Source organism: Pangasianodon hypophthalmus, chromosome 11 (assembly GCF_027358585.1).
Source record: "Pangasianodon hypophthalmus isolate fPanHyp1 chromosome 11, fPanHyp1.pri, whole genome shotgun sequence".
In the NCBI taxonomy this organism is placed as follows: domain Eukaryota; kingdom Metazoa; phylum Chordata; class Actinopteri; order Siluriformes; family Pangasiidae; genus Pangasianodon; species Pangasianodon hypophthalmus.
In genome coordinates, this window is record NC_069720.1 from 13493294 (window position 1) to 13515554 (window position 22261).

At 39.9% G+C, this 22261-nt stretch overlaps 2 protein-coding genes across 4 annotated transcripts; both read left to right on the forward strand.

Moving 5' to 3' along the window:
• The first annotated feature begins 1191 nt into the window (after positions 1-1191).
• ftsj3 (FtsJ RNA 2'-O-methyltransferase 3) lies at positions 1192-12880 on the forward strand. Its single transcript, XM_026927604.3, has 21 exons — positions 1192-1354; positions 2475-2580; positions 3252-3298; positions 3411-3490; positions 3576-3675; positions 4369-4563; positions 5470-5585; positions 5678-5782; positions 6502-6602; positions 6750-6836; positions 6915-7076; positions 8049-8184; positions 8444-8631; positions 8752-8878; positions 9642-9732; positions 10032-10188; positions 10283-10371; positions 10653-10755; positions 10860-11043; positions 11206-11300; positions 11816-12880. Exons 1-21 carry the CDS (start codon positions 1288-1290, stop codon positions 12066-12068), a joined length of 2589 nt encoding a protein of 862 aa, XP_026783405.2. The 5' UTR covers positions 1192-1287; the 3' UTR covers positions 12069-12880.
• A 137-nt stretch (positions 12881-13017) lies between these two features.
• lim2.2 (lens intrinsic membrane protein 2.2) lies at positions 13018-22160 on the forward strand. 3 transcript variants are annotated; one of them, XM_034308542.2, is made up of 6 exons: positions 13018-14754; positions 17330-17387; positions 17515-17749; positions 18388-18528; positions 19442-19576; positions 20063-22160. In XM_034308542.2, exons 3-6 carry the CDS (start codon positions 17572-17574, stop codon positions 20131-20133), a joined length of 525 nt encoding a protein of 174 aa, XP_034164433.1. In that variant the 5' UTR covers positions 13018-14754; positions 17330-17387; positions 17515-17571; the 3' UTR covers positions 20134-22160. The 3 variants fall into 3 exon arrangements, with proteins under 3 accessions (XP_034164433.1, XP_034164434.1, XP_026780154.1); XM_034308543.2 differs by having other exon boundaries at positions 17335-17387; XM_026924353.3 differs by lacking the exon at positions 17330-17387.
• The last annotated feature ends 101 nt before the right edge of the window (positions 22161-22261 follow it).

The following is a 22261-nucleotide window of genomic DNA, read 5'->3' on the forward strand; positions in this document are numbered from 1 at the left end:
GTTTCCATGGCCGAGCAGCTGCATCCAAGCCACACATCACCAAGTGCAATGCAAAGCGTCGGATGCAGTGGTGTAAAGCACGCCGCCACTGGACTCTAGAGCAGTGGAGACGCGTTCTCTGGAGTGATTAATCACGCTTTTCCATCTGGCAATCTGATGGACGAGTCTGGGTTTGGAGGTTGCCAGGAGAACGGTACATTTCGGACTGCATTGTGCCGAGTGTGAAATTTGGTGGAGGAGGAATTATGGTGTGGGGTTGTTTTTCAGGAGTTGGGCTTGGCCCCTTAGTTCCAGTGAAAGGAACTTTGAATGCTTCAGGATACCAAAACATTTTGGACAATTCCATGCTCCCAACCTTGTGGGAACAGTTTGGAGCGGGCCCCTTCCTCTTCCAACATGACTGTGCACCAGTGCACAAAGCAAGGTCCATAAAGACATGGATGACAGAGTCTGGTGTGGAGGAACTTGACTGGCCTGCACAGAGTCCTGACCTGAACCCGATAGAACACCTTTGGGATGAATTAGAGCGGAGACTGAGAGCCAGGCCTTCTCGACCAACATCAGTGTGTGACCTCACCAATGCGCTTTTGGAAGAATGGTCAAAAATTCCTATAAACACACTCCTCAACCTTGTGGACAGCCTTCCCAGAAGAGTTGAAGCTGTAATACTAAAAAAAAAAAATGCAGATACATTACAAAAAAGATCCACATATTTTCCCAAAAAAAAGCCACATATTCAAAGATTTAAAAGCTTTTTATTCTTAGATATAGAGAATAAAACTTACGTAAAGCTTAGCCACCTTTTTAAATATGAAAAAAAAATGTTTTGGTTTATATTATATAGACTTATGAATATGTAATTTACCTAATAAAATAAAATAAAAGATTAACATGTAATATTGGTCAGATTTGTCACTTGGCATTTTGATGACGTCAAACAGTACATTTGAAAATAAACAGAAAAGGTCATTTCAATGTTCTGTGCAATAAAATGACACATTTCTTGCCAAAATGACGGGAACAGGAGCAAAAACAAGGCTAATGAAAAACATCTTTTGGCACCAAATCACAAAAGGAACAACTGATATAATTTTCTGAAAAACAAAACAACACAAAACAAAAAAACCCTTCATACGCATAGTATCGGTGAATGATTATATACTGGCTGACGTTGTGTACGCCGAGTGGTGATGTCATCTGTCTGCGCCGCAACAGTGCACGTGTGGGAAGTCGGACCTATTTAGAAGTGCTGCATTCGTCTCTTAGCTAACACATAATCTATCCAAAATGGGGAAAAAGTTAAAAGTCGGAAAGACTCGTAAAGATAAATTTTATCATTTGGCAAAGGAGACAGGTGAGTTCGTTGTTTTATTTCTGTGTTTGTTTTTGCTGCATGCCTGTTAGCTAACTTAGAGCAGCAGCTAACTGAGCCCATATGATGCGTGGATTCATTTTTAAAATGGCTTCCACTTTCTGTAGAAGTGCAGTTTATAGAAGATAAACTCATTCTTACATCATGTGTGTACATCATGTATGATTACATGTTTAGTAAAGACTCATGCCACTTTTTAAATGTTTAGCAACAAACTGCGTGGTGTGGAGTAGAGAGTAGAATATTGTAACATCTGTTCCCTGGGGTGTGTGTGTGTATGTGTATGTGTGTGTGTGAGTGTGAGAAAGAGAGAGAGAGAGAGAGAGAGAGAGAGAGAGAGAGAGAGAGAGAGAGAGCAGTAAACAGCTTTTGTGTGACATTTAATCAGTGTTACCAAGTCTTTTTCAGGGGAATGTAGCTAATACATGCTCAAAAACTCACTAGAATTCACCAGATGGAGTCATGAGCTAATCTGCATATTCATGAGATCGTGATCTATATTTTCATGTATATTTATTCATTTGACACATTTATCTAAAAGCGACTTGCAGAGAGTTGAGGTTTTTGCTCAAGGACTCAACAGTGGCAGTTTGGGAGTACTGGGATGTGAACTAACAACCTTCTAATCTATAGCACTGCCCCACAAGCACTAGATCAGTTACTAGATCACTCAGAATCATGGCTCCAGTCCCTGACTGTTGCTGAGAGAACACCATTTACAGTTTACTCCTTTCGCTGATGCTTTTATCCAAAGCTTGGTGATGCTACAGTTTGAAATTTCAACCTTCTGATTAGTAGCCCAAAGCCTTAACCAGCAAGTTACAGCCAGCTCATTTGCATATCGCAGTGTGACGGTATAGAAAAGAGTAGAGTTTTATCAGAATGGAAAAGTATAGATTATAATTTTTTACATAGAAATCAGTCGTCTTTGGTCATGGCATCACATACTAATTGTTTACGTATTTCCCAAAATTCTATAATTTATATCAAAATGAAGTAGCTCTAGTGAGGAGTTGGGAAATAGACACGGAGGAAATGGTTACAGATGGAATAAACATTAATAGCAGCTTTGGAGTGAGCTTCTTGTTTTTTATCTTTTCAGGCTACAGATCCCGTTCGTCCTTTAAGCTAATCCAGCTGAATCGTAAGTTCCAGTTTCTGCAGAAGGCGAGGGCTCTTCTGGACCTGTGTGCTGCTCCGGGAGGATGGTGAGTTCCTGCATCTGTCATGACACATGAGCGTTCGTGCAGTTTAACCCTACGGTCACACTAGTGAGCAAAGCGTCTCTCTCTTTTTTTTTTTTTTTTTTTTTTAAAGTTCTAATGAGAAGCGATAGTAGCTATACTGAGGTTCTAAAGCTAACTAAGAAAAATGAAATAATGCACTAATTAGTGGGAGGATTAGTTGTTTGATTTACATGTTATGTGCTCGGCTTTGCGCTAGCTACATACACTCACCAGAGGCACCAATGATCACTGCTACTTCCTACCAAGCTTTATTTTTCTTCATAATCCCTCTATATATATTCATATAAGAGAGGATAAGGTGAAATCACAGTTAATGGAGGTAGGAACTTAAGCTGCAAGTGGGGAACTGAAGAAATGATGGACTACACCCGCCATAGGATTGGTCCGAGGAATCCATTCGTTTGTCACTTTATCATGTTATATCTAATTTGCATAGAACTGAAAAGAAATCTCAGTTCAGATGTCACTCATCATGGCGTCACTTTGTCGCTTGCTCCTGTCACTGAAATCCAAGCTCAGTGTCGCACACGCATGTAGAAAAGTGAGCGGTCGTGTGTCCCTTGTTATTGTGAAAGTACGGTAATCACTTCTTAGTGCCCTCTCACATTTACATGAGCTTTTCCCTCATCCAGGTTACAGGTAGCATCCAAGTTCATGCCCGTGTCCAGTCTGATCATCGGTGAGTCCAGGCTTCATGTTTGAGTCGTTATGACGTGTAGCTTAGTGGTGTTGTGTAGATGTTGTTTATTTGCATCATACTTTCTCACTCTTCCCTCTCTCGTCATGATCAGGAGTGGACCTGGTGCCCATCAGACCCATCCCCAACGTAGTCACGCTGCAGGAGGACATCACCACGGAGAAGTGCAGACAGGTATCTGTGGTGTACGATACACACAACAGGCTTCTAGACGTTTAGGTTACAGTGTGTTGGTGATTGACACGTGTCGCTCTTCCAGGCTCTCAGGAAAGAGCTGCAGATGTGGAAAGTGGACGTGGTGCTGAACGACGGTGCCCCAAACGTCGGAGCTAACTGGCAGCATGACGCTTTCTCACAGGGTGTGTACAAAAAACACGTAGAGATCAGTGAGGGACAGCGACGCGCAGGGTTCAGTATCGTTACTTTAGCTGAATTAATTATTAATCAGCTTTAATTAGCCGAAGAGTACAGTGATGATAAAACAGCTGTTCATCCATCCAGAAGCCTTACACCTAAAGTGTCTGTTAAAGTTTACATCAGATGCATCAGATTTCCAAATTCAGCAAAACAAAAGATGGGAAAAATGTGCTTTTCCTCCTCCCTCCCTCATGACTGAATTCTCTTTCTTTCCTGCCCTCCTTCCTCACCTGCTTACATTGTTTCTCACTCTCTCCCTCTTCTTTCTTCCTCCCCACTTTTTTATTTTTCTCTTATTTGGTCTTTCTCTCATCCTCTCCCCTCCCTTGTGCTTCCATATTTTCTTTCTTTCTTGCTTTCTTTCTTTCCATCCTCCCTTCCCTCCTTTGCTTAATAAACTAGAATTTGAATGGCTGCATATTTTAATTTAATATCTGTTTGTAAAAATGGCTTTTTACTCTGGACATCAGGAGGTGTTATACTAGATTATATTTTTTCATAATTCTGATCTGTTTGTGTTTCATTAAATTATTGTATTAGTTTGAATAATTGTGAGCTGAACACTAACAGTGCTGTAATGAAACAAATGTAATGTGTTGTAATGAGAGAAATGAGTTTGTGTTTCTCGTCCTCAGCACACTTGACCCTGATGGCTCTGAAGCTCGCCTGTGAGTTTCTCAACAAAGGAGGAACTTTCATTACCAAAGTTTTTCGTTCCAAAGACTACCAGCCACTCATGTGGATCTTTCAGCAGTTTTTTAAGAAAGTGCAGGCCACCAAACCACAGGCATCCCGTAACGAGTCCGCTGAGATCTTCGTCGTCTGCCAAGGTAACACCTCTGTGTCTGTTAGCTTATTAACGGCATCTGACTTCTGAGTAACGTCACTGTGGTGGTTGTGGGTGGGAGTAAAAAAAATGTAACCAATCAGCAAAGATGTGTTAAGATGCCAGTTTTAATAACCCAGTCAAATTCTCACTGCAGTCCTGTCCACCCAAATATGCTGCTTCACTCAGACATGCTTCCGGTCACAGAAAGGAAAATGTGTTTGATTTTTCATTTCACATCGTTTCACAGGCTGTTTTCACTGAGAACTCCAGTGCCAAACTATTCTGAATATTCAGAATTCAGCACGTTTCAGAACCCTTCTGAATTCCAGAACTATTTTGAATGAGAACTCCACATTTCCTGGAATTCAGAACATTCCGGAATCTTCTAAATTCCCAAACTATTCTGAATAGAAATTGCAATTCTGAAAATAGAAAAAAAAATTCTAAAATAAAATATTCAGAATAAAATTCGGAATAGGAATTGCATAGTTTCTGTAATGCAGATGGTTCTGGCACCTTCTGAATTTCAGAACTATTCTGAATGAAAAGTCCACAGTTCCTGGCCCAGCAACACAGTAATCATGGAGGAGGTTTATATTGAAATAGTGTGTTTTTTTTTTTTTTGTTTTTTTTTTTTTCTTCACTTTGTTACGCAAATGTGATATTAATGTAGATGTAGATTTCTAAACCAGCACACAGCTTGCCTCTAGACATGTACACAATGCACTCCTAACGTTTTTGACTCTTGGTGATGTTCAGATCAAGAAGCTCCACCCCTGTAGTTACTGCAGCGTAGGAATTAAAAATCATTCCTGGTTCACTCGGTGGAAATGCGTCTAAAATTGCACCTTTTGATAACCAGATCTCCTGTACACTTCTTTCTGAACTCTCTTGTCTTGCTTACCAGGTTTTCTGGCCCCTGACAAAATTGATAACAAATTTTTCGACCCAAAGCATGCCTTCAAAGAGGTGGAGGTCCAGGTAAAGACAGTAAAGGAGTTAACCACCACGAAGAAGCCTAAAGTAAGTGCTTAAAACTGAGCGTATGCTAGAGTCCATGCCTGGTTTGTTTGTTTATTTATTTATTTTTTGATGTGTTTGTGTGTGTTTAATAGGCAGAAGGCTACGCTGATGGAGATCTGACCCAGTATCACACATTCTCAGTTACGACGTTTTTACGAGCTGAGAACCCAGTGGACTTCCTGAGCAAAGCCAGTGAGGTAAGAACTTCTTAAAATGAATCATTCCTGTGTTTTCCAAACAATAATTTACTCTGGAGTATATGACTCACAGCTAATGATTTATTGTATTAAGTCCCATTAAAAATATACCAGGCTTTTTTATTGGCCATGATGTTTATGCAGTGTGTAAAACACCATGTCAGCCCCCATAATGGTGTAGTCAAGTTTAGTGTTTGTCCCATTAGTGTTGCTGTAGTTTCTCAAACCAGACCTGTAGCATTCGGTAGAGAGTCCGACATGTTTCATCATGAAACATGGCCAAGAACCACTACTTCTACAGAAAGAGGAAATTTGACTGACCTAGCAGACGACCAACCACAGACAGGTTCCTGCATCTCAGCAGCAACAGACGCAAGATTAACTCAGTTACTTAAATAAAATTCTTTAATAACAGGAATCTGTAAGATGGCATTACGTGAACTTTTTTTAAATTATTATTATGGTCATTATATCTTGCTCCCAAAAACTCATCAGTGTTTGTTTTCCTGCTGGAACCTGGTGCATGGAAATGCAGAGATCTACTCAGCGTGCCACCTTCCATATTCTGAAGCTTGTGGCCAGAAAAGTGTACAAATGATATAAGAGGATCATCTGAAGCTGAGGCTGCTTGCATATAAAAACTCAGTAATGATCTCATTCACTTGAATAATTACATCGTTATAATCTAATCACCTTTTTTAATTCCTGTTGTGTCTCAGATCACGTTTGATGATCCAGAGCTGGAGTCTCACACAGCTACATCTTCTGAAATTAAAGAATGCTGTAAAGATATCAAGGTTCTTGGAAGAAAAGAGCTGCGGTAGGTCACACTTTACACTGTTCACTCTGAGTTTGATTCATGTGTTTGAGTTTGATTTGCTATGGCTTGATTTTGATTCATTTGCTTTACAATATGATGCATATGTTTTATTTAATAATGGCTAAAGTCTTTGTTTCTGTTTTTCAGACTCTTGCTATCATGGAGATCCAAGCTGAGGAAGTTTTTAGCCAAAAAGCTGAAAGAAGAAGCAAAGCAGCTGGACCAAGAGATCAGGTACTAGATGTTGGCATTGCGGCAGGCACGTGCTCTGCTTTTCTCTCATTCAGTCACTAATCTATGTCTTCGTATCAGTCTGAGCTCCAGTGATGATGAAAGCGATGGAGAGAAACCCAGGAAGAAGAAGGAGGTGGCGTATAAGAAAGAAGATGATGAGGCTGAAGATGAGGATGAGGACGAGGAGATGGAGAAGAAGCTGGCTGAGCTGAAGGCAGAGGAGATTGCAGAGCTGAAACGGTATGTTTTTAACACGCTGAGTTTTGGCGTGTGCTGATATAGGCATGTTTCAGACACTGAAACAGGAAATGAATTCATTTTTTCCATAAAATTATTATTTTGAAAATAAATTGTTGACTGGTTTTAATTGTTTTGACTTTTTTCAACACACAAGTTTAGAAATGAAATATTCATGAATCCAAATATAAAAAATGTCACTGCAGTTCATTTAAGCGAGAACTGAGTCAGAAGTAAAGTCAGCTATTCTACTGACTGACCTATATTCTCTGGTTAAGATGTGTACTCTGGAATCTTATTCTGTTTTCATAAAATATTGGATAAAATATTTGATATACATCTGACATCTGGGTCAATCAATATATATATATATATATACATATTTTTTTATTCATTTCAGCCCCAACATGAATTGAAATGATGATAAACAAGCCAAGGAGAAATGAGTCCATACACATATATATATATATATATATATATATATATATATATATATATATATATATATATATATATTCCAAAAGGTTAAAATATATATATATATATATATATATATATATATTCCAAAAGGTTAAAATATATATTTTAACCTTTTGGAATATATATATATATATATATATATATATATATATATATATATATATATATATATATATATATATATATATATTTTTAACTTTTTGGAATTCTGTAGATTTATACATATAATCTGTACACAGTATGTTGATATAGTAGGTTTCACTAGAAAGTCTCATACGCTAATTAAAGTTACTCATTCTGCCTTTCTTATTGGAACACACTGGAAGGTTCCATTTTGGTTAAAATGCTACTCAGGAAAACAAGTACACATTTTTAAAGGAACACTTCAGCCAGGTTCTACGTCTGGGTAACCACAAAATGTCTTCCAAGCATGAATTAAAAAAATTGGATCTTAATTCTGTAAGGACACACATTAAATTTGGATTTTCCGTACAGGAAAAAGAAGAAGCTCCTGAAAGAGCGACGGAAGCAGAGAGAGCGAGTGGAGCTGAAGATGGACCTGCCTGGTGTTTCCATTGCTGACGCCGGAGACTCGAGCATGTTCTCCCTCAACACCATCAGTAAAGCCAAGGTACCACCAATCCCACCTGATCGGAGAACATTAGGAAAGTGCTTAGAGAAGAGCAAATACATTGCTAATTCACACTAGCTTTTTGAACAAAAAAAAGCTATTAGGAGTGGTTTGGTTTGGTTTAACCCGAACGTATTTGATCAGACAACAAAGTTTTCTTTCTTCTTGAAATTTAAGCTTGTTTGTCAGACATGTCATGTCATACAGAACTGCAGCGGATTTAAATCTCTCTCTGTTTCTCTCTGCGCTCTTCCTCCAGGACCTGAATGAGCTCACGCTGGGTGATATGACCGGAGCAGATGCCTTGGTGGACGATGAGGGAGAGGAGAACGTGCACATTTCCGAATCAGACAGTGACCTCGTCTCTCTGGCGTCAGACCTGGATGAAGACGACCTGGCCGAGATAGAGGAGAAAGAGAAGCAGCTGAAGAAGCTTCCCAAGAAAAAGTATGTAGCACAGGCTGCTACCTTTATTTACTAAAGTTCCTTTTGGTATAAATTTTCTATAAGGCCAAATAGCTGTAACTGTTTCAGCACTTTGTTTCTGTCTGGTTCTGTTTCCTCCAGGGTTTCCTTCACTGCAGTGGAGGAGGATGAGGATGAGGATGAAGAGGAGCAGGGGAACAAACTGCTGGTGGATTTGGAGGGAAAGATTGAAAAGCAAGATCGACAGACCAGCATGTGGTTTAGCAAGGTGGGTGTAAATGTCAAACTGCTCAACACTCAACTGAAGTCTCCTTCATATAGAACAGTGGTGCTGATGTGCTTGGAGCCTGAATCAGAAGTTCAAATGACCCCAGATAAACACAAGCACAGTGTATGTGTATGGAACCTGAAAGCCCGTCGCTTTCAATTTAGCTCCATTTGATCATGTGATGGAAGATGAAAAGTCATCCACTTTGACTTATCATCTTAAAATAACTATCTTGATGTTATAGAATGGTCAGATAATGCGTTATAATTCCAAGGTCTCTATTGCTTTCCAGGATGATATGATGCACATCTCTGTATGTGATTATCAAAGTTATGCCTCCTTCTCAGAGGCTAGAGCTCCTTCACTGCGAAACACTAGTAGTGGGTTCACAGCATGTTGAAGTTCTTGTGGGTTTTGACAGAAAAAAAATAACTTCCAAGTTTGAAGACATGAACAGCTCTGAGAATATACATCGTATTTTTACATTTACTGTTATCTAACATTATGTGAATACACTGTTGGGCCCAGAGGCCACGCCTCCTTCGCTGGGACTGACTGGCCCAGAGGCCACGCCTCCTTCCCTGGGACTGACTGGCCCGGAGGCCACGCCTCCTTCACTTCTAGTGCTTTACTAATCCTGCTTCAAAATGACAAAACAGAAGTGTAAGAGTCAAGCCTGAACTGAGAGATCTAAAGATAATATCTGTGACGATGATGATGATGATGACAATAATGACTATAATGACTCTGTATGTGTTGTCAGGACATCTTCTCAGAGCTGGACCTCGATGGAGATGAAGACGCAATGAGGGAACTCAGACAGACCCAGTTCCTGCACGGCAAACAGGCTGCAGGTAACTGTTCTCCTGCAGGGTGTGTTTATGCACAGCCAGCTCCAGAATTATCTGCTCCATTAGAAAAAAAACATTATGAGAAAATGTTTGTGGTTAATTAGCTTCATCATACTGAAAATGAGCGAAGGTTAACTTTTAACTGAGGTAAATTTATTAATAAAATTTTACAAAGCTCTTATTAAAAACTTCTTTAAGAGAATCTCTCGTTGTTACCGAGGTGCCAGTAATTCTGGAGCTGACTGTAAGGGTGTGTGTACTGTACTGGAAGAATGTAGGTTACTAATCACTCTCCTTTTCAGGAAAGGGCAAAAAGAGGAAGGCTGAAGAGAACACAGAGGCTGCTCAGAAAGAGGAGGAGGATGAGGCAGCCACGCCCTCTCAGGAAGCAGAAGAGGCAGCGGGAGATGAAGAGGACAGCGATGACGACTCGTCTGGTGACAGCAGCGATGATGAGGAGTAATGACTTCTTAATACTGGTCCATTGTACACTGACTAATAATAATTGTTCGAAATTCTATTTATCAACAATTTTGTTTTTGTGTGTGCACAGAGAAATAGCGAGGATGAAGCGTACCTCTGGGTCTGGTGAATTGCCTGGAGATGATGATGACTTTCAAGTAGTTCCTGTAGAGAGCACAAGTACGTAGTGGGGTATCTGGTGTCCAGGGGGAGCAATGAGTCTGTGTAAGAAGACGCAGATAAATGGTGTTGGAAATTTCCTTAACTAATTTTGTACTGGAAGCTAATGTTACTAAATAAGTAAGCACACTTAGCAGTGTGCAAAGTACAAGTGTGTTTCAATATGATTTGAAGTGAGTGTGTGATGCTAAAGCGGTAGATTCTATTACTTGTCTGTTACTTGACTATGTAAAGCAGTTGTTTTGGTTGTAGTGTTAAAAAGTGGTGGTGTTTTGGTGCAGGTAAGCGTGCTCGGATCCTGGACGCTGAGGGTCTGGCTCTCGGTGCTCAGATCGCCACGTCCAAGAAGAGACGCAGGGACCTGATAGATGACTCCTTCCACAGGTCAGCTGTCCTGCCGTCATACCACACGCTAGCTTTGTTCTGTTTAGTAGAATGTGTTTTAGTGCAGAGGATAAGTCAGCAGGTGTGTTTGCTTCCTCCTTTAGGTTCTCCAGCTTGCAGGATACTGGTGAGATTCCAGTGTGGTTCTTAAATGACGAGAGGAAACACAGAAAGAAACCCGTCCCTGTCACACGAGAGATGGTGGAGGAGTACAAGCAGAAGTGGAAGGAGATCAACGCACGTCCAATTAAGAGACTGGCAGAGGCCAAAGCTCGCAAGAAGAGAAGGGTGAGAAAGAGAGAGCAAGAGAGAGCGAGAGAGAGAGAGACTGAGAGAGAGAGCGAGAGCGAGAGAGAGAGAGACATGCAGGGAGGGGATAGATGGAGGGAAGGAGAATATGATAATATATGTGAAGGTGAGACACATGACTGTGTGTGTACAATGTTGTAGACGCTGAAGAAGATGGAGCAGGCCAAGAAGAAGGCTGAAGCGGTGGTGAACACAGTGGACATCTCAGAGAGAGAGAAGATGGCACAGCTCAAAAGGTCAGAGTTTACATCAGCTCACACACACACACACACACACACACACACACAGTCTTTAACTCATTTCTATACACTCAGTCTCCCTCTCTGTCTGTGTTTGTCACTCTGTCTCTCTGACTGTCTTTTTGTCTGTCTCTCTGTTTCTGTGTCTCTCACTCCATCTCTGTTTTTGTCATTCTCTATCTCTCTCTCTCTCCATCTTTCTTTCTTTCTCTCTCTCTTCTGTTTCCCTCTCTGTCTCGTTCTCTTTCTGTCTGTATTCTCTAGATATAAAAAACACAACTTCCGTTTTTCCTTAAGCCAAGCCAAGGTTTAGAGAAATCAAACACAAGTAGGAACTTGTAGTCCTGGAGACGATCGTTTTTTTGGCTCTGTGGCTTGTTAGTCTAAACGTAGCACTACTACTCCATGAATTACCTCTTCACTATCACTTAGACAATTTTTTCCGTTGACTCAATTGCATGTGCTTATTTTTTGTATCATGACTTCATGAAAGCATTTGTGTCCTCCTCCAGCATTTACAAGAAGGCTGGTGTGGGTAAGGAGAAGAGGGAAGTGACCTACGTTGTGGCCAAAAAGGGCGCTGGGCGTAAAATCCGCCGTCCCCCAGGAGTGAAGGGTGTCTTCCGTGTGGTGGATGGACGGATGAAGAAAGACCTCCGTGGCCAGCAGAAGAAAGATCAAAGAGACAAGGGGAAAGGGGGCAGGAAAGGAGGAAAGGGTGGAAGAGGGGGAAAGGCAGGTAAGGGGCATCCAAACAGGAAATGAGGGAGTGAAACTTGAGCATGAACTTCTCATCACACTCAGCTGGGACTGCTGTTAGAGAGCTGAGCTGTGCTAAATCCAGGCTACATGGACTCTGTGGGCAGGATGATACACACAGGCCTGGATTTACTGTGAATGTGGTGATGTCATCACAGAATCTGCATTTTGTGCTGATCTGTGGTCAGTTTCATGTTTTTTCTAATGAGTGACTGTTTCCCAATACAGAACCTTTAATCTGGCTGAGCTACACATTATAGTGTTTTCCTGCTTGAACACACCTGATCATTTTGTCCATTTTTATAGATGACTGTTATACAGGAACAGGGGCCAGCATTTACGGTTTAGCCGTAGCATTTGAGTTTTTTTTACCCCTTGTCTTTTGAATGAACATCCAAATTTGGGGCAAGGTATAAAGTTTTATAGATTTATTGTTAAATTATAACTCAGATATTATGATTGCATAATATCTGCAGAGGTGCCAACATTGATGGTTTAGCCATAGTATTTATGGTTTAGCGGGTACAGAAGACACCAGACAACTTTGCTTTTCTGCTTTTTCATGTAAAACAGCCTTCGCAAGTCATTATGGCAGGAAAACCTGAAAATGTGCTTGATCTGATTTAAAGAAGTGGTTAATAATGAATAAGATGCTTGTTTTTTTTCACCTGATGTCTCGAAGCCTCCTGATTGGAGGAGTTTTGATTGTTGTATAATATTTTGTCTAAAATGTTCTTTGAACGTTTGAGTCATTTGAACTGTATATTGACACAGTTTCACGTTAATATTTTCAATTAAATAAAGTAAAATTCATGTCATTTTTATTTTCAGAAGGTGATTAATTTCCTCTAATAGCAGCTCTGATAGTAGTGTACCTCAAACTGTTTGTTAATGCGCTCGTTCTAATACGTTGTCGTTTCTATAATAACTTGTTTGCAGGGATTTGTATGGTGGACGGACCACGTAATATAAGTGTAATAATGAGCAGGTTTTTTAAAAAAGTGTTCTTTAATGAAGAAAAGCATGTAACTGTTGATACGGTCAGGTTTTCAATAAGAAGGCGTTCATATTGTTATTAAATGTGATAAATATATAACATTTAGTTATGGTAGGAGCCCCCAGTGTCGGCGCTTTGTAACAGTAAGTCTTCCACCATGGGAAAGTCTTCGGGTTTACACTTTGTGCATTTTGTTTTGTTTTGTTTTATTAACCTCGAGAGAAAAGCGAGAGGCTGGTGAGGGAATGGCTATGGAAGTCCAGAAAAGCCATGCATTATTTCTTTCTTTTTTCTTTTTTTCTTGTGATGTAAAGACAAAAGTTGTTTTCTTGAGATCATGTCTTATTTTTCTCATATTTTGAAATGCACTATTGGGTAGACATACTGTACATCAGGGAGCAGCTCAACTGAAATTAGTCGGCACAGTGGTAGTATTACAGCCTCACATCCCTAAGCTATTGGGTTCAATCCTGAGCTCAGGAGTCTGTGTGGTATTTGACTGTGTTTTTCCCAAATTTCTGCTTCGGGATCAGTAAAGTCTGTCTGTCTTGCTTTATGGTTCTCAGTGCTAGACCATTTCCAAATTAGTGTCAGTCACTTGAGAAGGCAACTCAGAAATCTGCAGCTATACCATAGTAAGCACTTTAGTGATCCTGAATGGGTGGTCAGTTTTATTGCCAGTCAATTTGAGGGACTGGGATGTCTCCAGGGTTAGACAACAGACAGACAGACAGACATACTTTATTGATCCCAAAGGGGAAATTTAGGAAAAATATAGTAAAACACCCCACGCTCATCCAAACTCAGTATCAAACCCACTACCCTAGGCTATAAGGCCATAACTCTAGCAATATATCAGCTAGTTTCTGTTAAGGAGCTCCCTGATGTATAGTATGTATGACCAATAATGCATTTTGACATGAAAAATAAGCTGTGATCTCAAGATCTCTCTTTTTTTTTTATCTTCAGATCACAAGAAAGACAAAGAAATAACGCATGGCCTTTCTGGATTTCCGTAAATGACCTTTTATAGCTGCTATAATGTAAGTAATAACAGGAACTAACTTGTCATGAACGGTCCATAATGATAAATGTAACTATAAATGGCTAAAAAGCACATCATTCATTACTGAATTGTTATTGTAGGGAGATTGCTGGGGATATTAGAGGAATAAAGCACTTTAGGTTGTGCTGTTATAGGAAAATGATCAGCCTCAGGGTGTGGCCACATCACACCACTCTTCATTAGAATTCTGAACTGTGAAAAGTCCAGAGCAAGGTTTTTCCAAAACTTTGCATATTTTTATGAATGTGCCAGTTTGTATTCTTGATCTTTAATACATGTGAGTGTGTACAGCTGGGCTTTTCCCTCCTCCATACATGATCTGAAGGAGTGTGTGAGAAATGTTCGTAGATAAAGACATTGCACGTCAGTACAGCGGAGGCAGAAGACTGGCGTGATTGTGCACAAGCCGCTGAATGACAGAGCAAGCGAGAGAGGGGGATTATCTCATATCTCACATGTTGCTCTGGATCATTCCCCCCTTTGTGGCTGAAACAATGACGGCTGAGGGTAGAAGGCTTAAAACTGCGAGGACGGGATGCAAACACAAACACACAAGCGCTGGGGGACACAACACGCTTCCAAAAAGTGTTTGATATCAGTACAGGAAAGAGGTGGACACTACAGACACTGTGAGTACTGACTTTATCCTGCAGTGGTGATGATGCTGAGTAGGGAATCAAACGTCAGGGTGTGCTGTTATAGGAGAATAATAAATGACCAGGTGGTGTCATGCAGCCCAACATGAAGTGGAGTTACTGTTAGTACCCTGAAGCTGATTATTTTCCTGTAACAGCAAGTCCTGAAGTGTTACTCCTCATATACTACAGCAATATGCCAACGATTATGATTTCTAATGTATTAATGAACAATGTGGCATGCATTTTGTCCATTTATAGTTACATTTAATGTTACAGAACTTCCTTTAAACAAGTTATCACCTACCTTATAGCAGCAACAGCAGCTGTTGTTCACTCACCAGCCTCTCTTTTCTCTCTCTCTCTCTTTCTCTCTCGAAGTTAATATGATAAAAAGACACCACTTGTCATTTTACTGAGAAAGCAGAAAGTGCAAAGTCATATATCCTGTCAGAGCTGCTGTTATAGAAAATCAGTTATCTGACCAATCAGAATGAAGAATTTAACAGCGCTGTGGTATAATGCGTCTAAAGTTTGCTTCTTCAGTTCTGCACCTGAATTACACGGCTTATGAAGCTAAGTAATAAGGCAAGCTTATAATTTATTATCATGTTATCATTTTGCAATTCTCAAGTCTAAATCATCAGAATACTCTGTTGGCTCAGTCACACCATTTGTGCATACACAGTTTCATAAAAAACAGAAATAAGTCTGTGTAAAATATTATATATCCAAACAAAATGAGTAAAAGTTTTACTGTAGAAATGGGGTTACTGAGCCAGACAGACAGTGTGTCGTGATGATGGTGTGAGGTTTGCAAAATGATAAACTGGTAGAAATGAGCTTCCCTTATTTGTTAGCTTCATAGGCCATGCAAACTGTGGTGGTAAACTGAAGAAGCAAAATTTTGTTTATTAGACATTAAAAGAAAAAAACAAAACAAAATTTCCTGGTCCTTTGTCTTTTTGGAAAAGGTCTGGATGATATAGATTGATATTCTGTTGTAAGGTTGTAAATCTTGTATTATCTTATAATAATGTTATATATGTTATATATTGTATTTCGGCACTAATGTTATCTATCTGCCATAATGCAGATAATGCAATATAAGCAATCTGGGCAAAAAAAAAAAAAGTTTTAAAAAATGTCTGACGTTGTTTCACAAGATAAAGGCACAAATCCTGATACACTTCTGCCTTTAAAGTTTGGGCTTCGTACCCGAGCCTGAAGCTGGTGTGGAGTGACACCAAGCTGGCACACACACATGCTGAGGAAGAAAGTGATTCGACTTTAAGATGTAGTTACATCTCTTCTTAACTCTGACAGAGTTCATTTTGTTCATTTCTATGCATAACAGTGTGTGTGTGTGTGTGTGTGTGTGTGTGTGTGTCAGAAATGACATCAAGACTAAGACACTGAACAAATCGAGGTCCGGTGTGTGACTTAAATTAAGACCAGATTTGCAGCAGCATTTGACATAATGTCGTAAAAGTGTGTCATTCAGGGACAAAGGCCCGATTTATCCCCTTTACACTTGCATCCATTTGTGACGAGTTTCTCTGAGGTTCTACATGAATGGTCCTGTTATTTTACAGAAGAATGTTGAATTGTAATATTCAGTACAGTGGCTGTGACACACATCACTATTTACAGGGTGTGTGTGTGTGTGTGTGTGTGTGTGTGTGTGTGTGAGTGAGTGAGCAAGTCCAGTATTTGGGTGTTAAAATGTGCTGAGTGAGAGTATGCTGTGTGGACAGCTCACATTCACTGGCACTTTCTGCATATAAAAAAGATTGAATGCTCCAGCTGATGGGATTAAATGCTGACTGAACAGCTCGGGTTGGCTCAGTGCCTTGGTTTGAGCTCTGACACATCTGAGTCAAAGTACCTTACACCACTGCACTGCTGAATTCTCAAATCTGATTGGTCAGAAAGATGCTGATTCATTTTCTATAACAGCTGCTCTGACTACAGGTCACAGGTTTATATTACAGTGATTGTTCTAATACATTATCGTTTCTATAGTAACAGTTCATTCACAGGGACTGGTATAATAGACGCTCCACATAAACTACTTAAAAATCATTGAGATGGTGAAGTTTTCTGTGAGGAGACGTTTATATCTAACATTTATGGAAGGAGTCTCCAGTGTCAGAGGTGAAGTTATAACTTTAAGTTTTCTAACACGTGAAAATCTTCAGGATGAAGGAGTTTGCAGCATTTTTGTGTCATTAACCTTCATTAACTAAGAGAGAGAAAAAAGAGAGGCTGGTATGGGAATGACTGTTTATAGCTGCTATAAGGTAAGTGATAACTAACCTGGTTTGTGGATGTTCCACATTTCAACAACGCAGGATGTGCAGTTATAGGAAAGTAATCAACATGGGGATGGTGAGAGTAACTCCGCTTCACATCACATCACATCACATCACCGCAACGTTGATTCTTTTCCTATAACAGCACAACTCCAAGTGTTTTATTCCTTCTGTAGAATTCATAGCCCGTCTGTTGTTATGCACAATGTATTGTCCCCCCCCTCTGCCCTCTTTCTGTCTGGACACTGATGAAGGACAGAAGACGATTAACACACAATGTGTATGTTTAGCCTCTAACACGCCACCTACAAGGTAAGAATGTAAAGTGCAGTGAATATTCCACAATATTTAAAACCTCAACAGCACTGCTGTAGCTGATCCACTTGTAACAGCACCACTCGTGATTGCTTTACTCTTCTGTTTTTTTTTTGGCCTGCAGGAGGAGTGTGTGTGTTTTCTCAGCGTGTGTTAGGACTCTGTCCTGGGCCCATCCTCCATGCTCTACACTCTGGCAGGAGGAGGCACGGTGAGTGGCGTCGCCGCTCTCGTGCTCCTCATCGTTTCCACAGCCACTGACTACTGGATGCAGTATCGCTACTCGGGAAACTTTGCCAATCAGGGCCTCTGGAGGTTCTGCATCAACAACAAATGCCATGCTCACACGCTCACTGTGGGTAAGCGGCAGATTCTGATCAAGAACTCTTACAGGTTTTTGTAAAATTTGATAGAATCAAGTTTTTAAACTTTTTTAATTTGCATATCAATAGAATCAGGATTTCTTGATGAGGGCTTGTTTCTGCATCGAATGGAACTGCCAATTTAAGCAATTTATTGTTCTAGGTAGGAAAACGGATAGTCTTCTGTCCAATTTTATGGTAACTTTAAAGTACTCCTGATTAATTCGTTCTCTCATATTGCTCAAGGATTAGATCTAAGTCAATTAAACTTGTATAAACTGTATTCATTCCCAAAGAAGCAACTGATTTCTGAGCATATCAACTATCAACACAGTAGAAAAGACAAAGTCAGCATGAGACAGATGCTTGAACAGTACAGTAATGTGAATAAAGAGAAAGTACTGGAAAGATGGAGAGAAAATAATTAAACTTGATAATACTTGATAATACGATACACATGCAAACTCTTACAATATACAGTACACGTTATAGATCTATGTCCACATCTCTCAGTGAGCACTAGTAAGATAGGATTATTGAATGATTATTGAATGTTGAATGTGATTATTGAATGTTTGTGTAGCAGTGTAACAGATGAGCTGAGCTTTGTGAAATATGCTTGTTGTGCCCCACAGCCTTCTGGGATGCCACGCGGGCCTTCATGCTGCTGTCTGTGCTGAGCTGCTTCGCCGGCGTGGTGCTAGGCCTTAGTGCCTTCTCCAACAGAACCAAAAACACGAGGGTGAGAACTGCAGGAATCGCTCTACTGCTGTCTGGTGGGATATCACACACACACACACACACACACACACACACACACTGGCTGTAGAGCAGTAAACACAGTTGCATCTTCACTCAGCATCTTTCACTGCTCTAACATGTATTTATCATGCATTTAATATTCTAAGAAAATATAACCTCATGCCAGTTACTGGTTGGAATTTGTAGACACCACATGGTTGAATTTGTATCACCAGTTACTGCTTTTAAAGCATGAAAAACACTAGGCTTATTCTATTAGCATTAGCATTTCTTTTATATTCGATTAACTGGTTAAGTAAAGAATAATGGACGACAGGGTGGAGTGAAGAGGAGTGTTTTATTCCTCGTACATCACATCAATTTGCAAATGATTGCAATTTTTATTTATTAAAGAATGACGTCATACGTATCTGTCTATAGTTACATTTAGTTGTGGAATGTCCATGAAAAAAGTTTTTTTTTTCTCTCTTGAGGTGAATCAGACAAAACAACACAGCTTGCTATGTTACTGAGATACTGCAAACCTCCTTTGTCCTGAAGACTTTCCCATGTCGGAAAACGTAAAGTTTCAGCTATACCCAGACTGTTACAAAGCGCTGACACTGGAGACTCCTTCCACAAATGTTAAAGAAATGTCTCCTCACAGAACTTCACCATATCAACCCATACACACAATTTTAATCTGTTTATGTGGAGTATCTACCATACAGGTCCTTTACTGGCCATTACTATTGAAACAATAACGTCTGAGAACAGGGACATTAATATCACTATTGCCAGAGCTGCTGATATAGAAAATTAAGCACCTCCATCTGACCAATCAGACACCAGAATTCAATGGCATTATGGTATAAAAGGGCATAACCCATTCTTCTTTTTCTTCTTTTTCTTGTCCTCCCTGGTTTTAATCCCAGTTTTATGTTGTAGGTTTCCTTGCACTGTTAGCTTTGGCAATCTACACTGGAATGACTGTGAACTTCTTTGGCAAGCGCTACATTGACTGGAGGTTCTCATGGTCCTACATCCTTGGCTGGATCGGCACCATTCTGACTATAACAGCTGGTAAATCTCTCTCTCTCTCTCTCTCTCTCTCTCACACTCACAGTCATCTCTGTAATAGGCCTCTTTAACCAGGGAGGAGCCGGTGCTGTTAGGTGATGTAGTTCACGTTTTTGAACCATGACTCTGTCTAAGAGGTGCCTAGTTTCTACTGATGGCTGTAACTAGCTATGAGGACACTGAGGTCTGGACCTCGCTAGTTTTTAGAAGGATTTGTTTATTTCTAAAGAGGGATTTACCGTCACCACCAGGCACCACCAGGCACATCTGTTCAATTCAGCTTTCCATTTCTAAATAGTGTAAATATATAAAGTAATGAAGATGAACTTGACTTCACTAAGTGTGTAAAATCAGGGAAGATATGAATCGAAATTAAATTCAACACTCGAGTCTGACATCTATGTTTTAGTTCTGTCTGTACATTAAGCAGCATATACTGTGAACAAGACTATCAAAAGTGTGCTCCTGTCCGCACTCATCTTATTTCAGGCATCCTCCAGATTTGTGGCTACCAGAGGAGCACTGCTGAACCAGCACCTCAAAATCCTCCAGACAGCTGAATTTCTCCTGAGCAGTAACCTTCAGGCTGAGTTTCAACTCCTGCAAGATGACTTCAGTATCTGGACTCTTTAAAACATAGCAACAATAGCAACATATGATCTGGCTGAAATAAAGTATTTTTTGCACTATTTGGATGCTAAGCTAATTCTGTGTTGTGTGTGTTTGTGGATTGTTTGGTGGCACAATATCCTCATAGTGTGCGCTTAACACACTGTGTGTAGTCCAGCAGAGGGCAGCAGTGAGAATCTCAGGTCATGTCATGGAAGTCTTTATAAATGTGCTTTTCCACACCTCAGGACCGCACACAAATACATAGACATTTTGTGTAGTTATCTGTAAGGTGTGCGATATAAGAATGTTCATCAACAAGCGGACAGTGCCGTAGATGTGAAGCAGCACTCTTACAGAGCTGTTTTAAATTGTGCTCATTTCCGCATTCCGGCTGAAATGCACAGCTCTGTGCTGAATATTTCTAAGACAAGATAATTGTTGAAATGTGAATGTTGTCTTGCTTTCACAATAATGTTGTAAATGAAAGTAAAACCATTAGAATAAAGTCAGCTGTTAAATATTTTTCTATAGGTGCTTGACAGCTGAGTCTATAATGGGATAAGAACCTCTGTTAGCTGTAGGCGTTTGGTTAATGAAAGCAGTAAATCAAAAGTGTCATTTGGAATACAAAAATAGATCACCAGGAGGAGTGATAGGCTGAGTGACTCAGAGTGAAGGGTGCTGCATGTAAACACTGAAATGTGACTTATAGTTTAGGCCAATCGACTTATAGGTGTTCGTCAATCCTGGTCCTGGAGTACCCCTTTGCTATATTTTCCTCATCTAACACACACACCGGAGCCAGAGTTTAGGTATGTTACTTGGCTCATGAGTAAACATAGTAAACAACACATCCTACTCATTACCAGCTTATAGTTACAGTTGTGAAACAGGGGTGTCCAAAGTCTGGCCCCAGGGCCAGATGTGGCCCTTGGACAGATGTTAACTGGCCCACGGCTTCTCACTTGGAATGTTGATAGGTGGTGTGCAGGCCAGCACACTGCAATTTTACCTTTCAGCAGACAGTATTAACATGCTTAGCTAAATTTCCCCCTCTGACTACATCTGGAAATGAATTTACTGAATGATATTGAGTCATTTGGTAGCGTACAGTGGGTACAGCTCGAAGTTCACATTGAGAAGGACAACTTGAAAAACACTGGAAACAAAAATACTTTTTCTTTGAGAACCATATCAAATGCATGTGCCTTATACATCAAAGATTGCTGGGGTAATTAAGGAAATTAGTATCATGAGACATTATGAAATAAATCATGGGCAATGCAAAAAAAAAATTCACAGGGTGAGAGGACAGAGAAACTGGAGAAGCTGGAAGCTGTCCTGGCAGAAGCAGCTTTTTATCAGTGCAAACGGGTGCAGAACTTTACTAGAGCTAGTAAGTGGCACTGATTCCTGGCACTGAATCCTACCACTAAGCATGGAAACGCTTTCATGACTTCTTGAAAGAGTCCTTAACTAAAGTGGATTTGCATCCAAGTATTAAAACTGACAATTTATGATTATTTTAGTTTGTTCAATTACTTGTGGTCCCTTATAAAAGGTTATATACATATAAAAAGTTACGTATATAGAGGCTAGTTGGTTAGTTCTTCTCACTCTTGAATAAGACAAAAATTGCAGCTTGTCATGTTAGAACACGAAACAAGTCCTTAAGATGTTAGAAAACTTACAGCTTTACCTCTAAAAGTACTGACACTGGAGACTCCTTCCATAATTGCTAAATAAACGTCCTCTTACAGAAAACACCACCATAGCAATGTTTTTTCTTTGTTAAATAACATTTTTTATTTGTTTATTATTAGTCTTGCCCATCATACAAGTCTCTTTGTTAGTTAGCTGTTACTACAGAAACGGTAATGTATTAGAATAAGCGTATTAATATAAGCATATAATTTGAATTATAGCTGGAATACTGTCAGAGCTGCTGTTATAAAAAAATTAATCAACACTAGATTTGAGAGTTGTGGTATAATTAAAAATAAATGCTACTAGCAAATGCTGTCCTGTGATTTGAACTTGAGCACACATTTGAACTGATGATAAATCACCAGATGT

Excerpts from the sequence above, each read along its gene's own strand:
- ftsj3 (XM_026927604.3), top strand. The coding sequence starts at position 1,288 with ATGGGGAAAAAGTTAAAAGTCGGAAAGACTCGTAAAGATAAATTTTAT. Across the intron at positions 3,676-4,368 it reads GCATGACGCTTTCTCACAGG|CACACTTGACCCTGATGGCT; the intron begins GTGTGTACAAAA and ends TCTCGTCCTCAG. Across the intron at positions 6,603-6,749 it reads CTTGGAAGAAAAGAGCTGCG|ACTCTTGCTATCATGGAGAT; the intron begins GTAGGTCACACT and ends TCTGTTTTTCAG.
- lim2.2 (XM_034308542.2), top strand. The coding sequence starts at position 17,572 with ATGCTCTACACTCTGGCAGGAGGAGGCACGGTGAGTGGCGTCGCCGCT. Across the intron at positions 17,750-18,387 it reads TGCTCACACGCTCACTGTGG|CCTTCTGGGATGCCACGCGG; the intron begins GTAAGCGGCAGA and ends TGTGCCCCACAG. Across the intron at positions 18,529-19,441 it reads AATCGCTCTACTGCTGTCTG|GTTTCCTTGCACTGTTAGCT; the intron begins GTGGGATATCAC and ends TTTATGTTGTAG.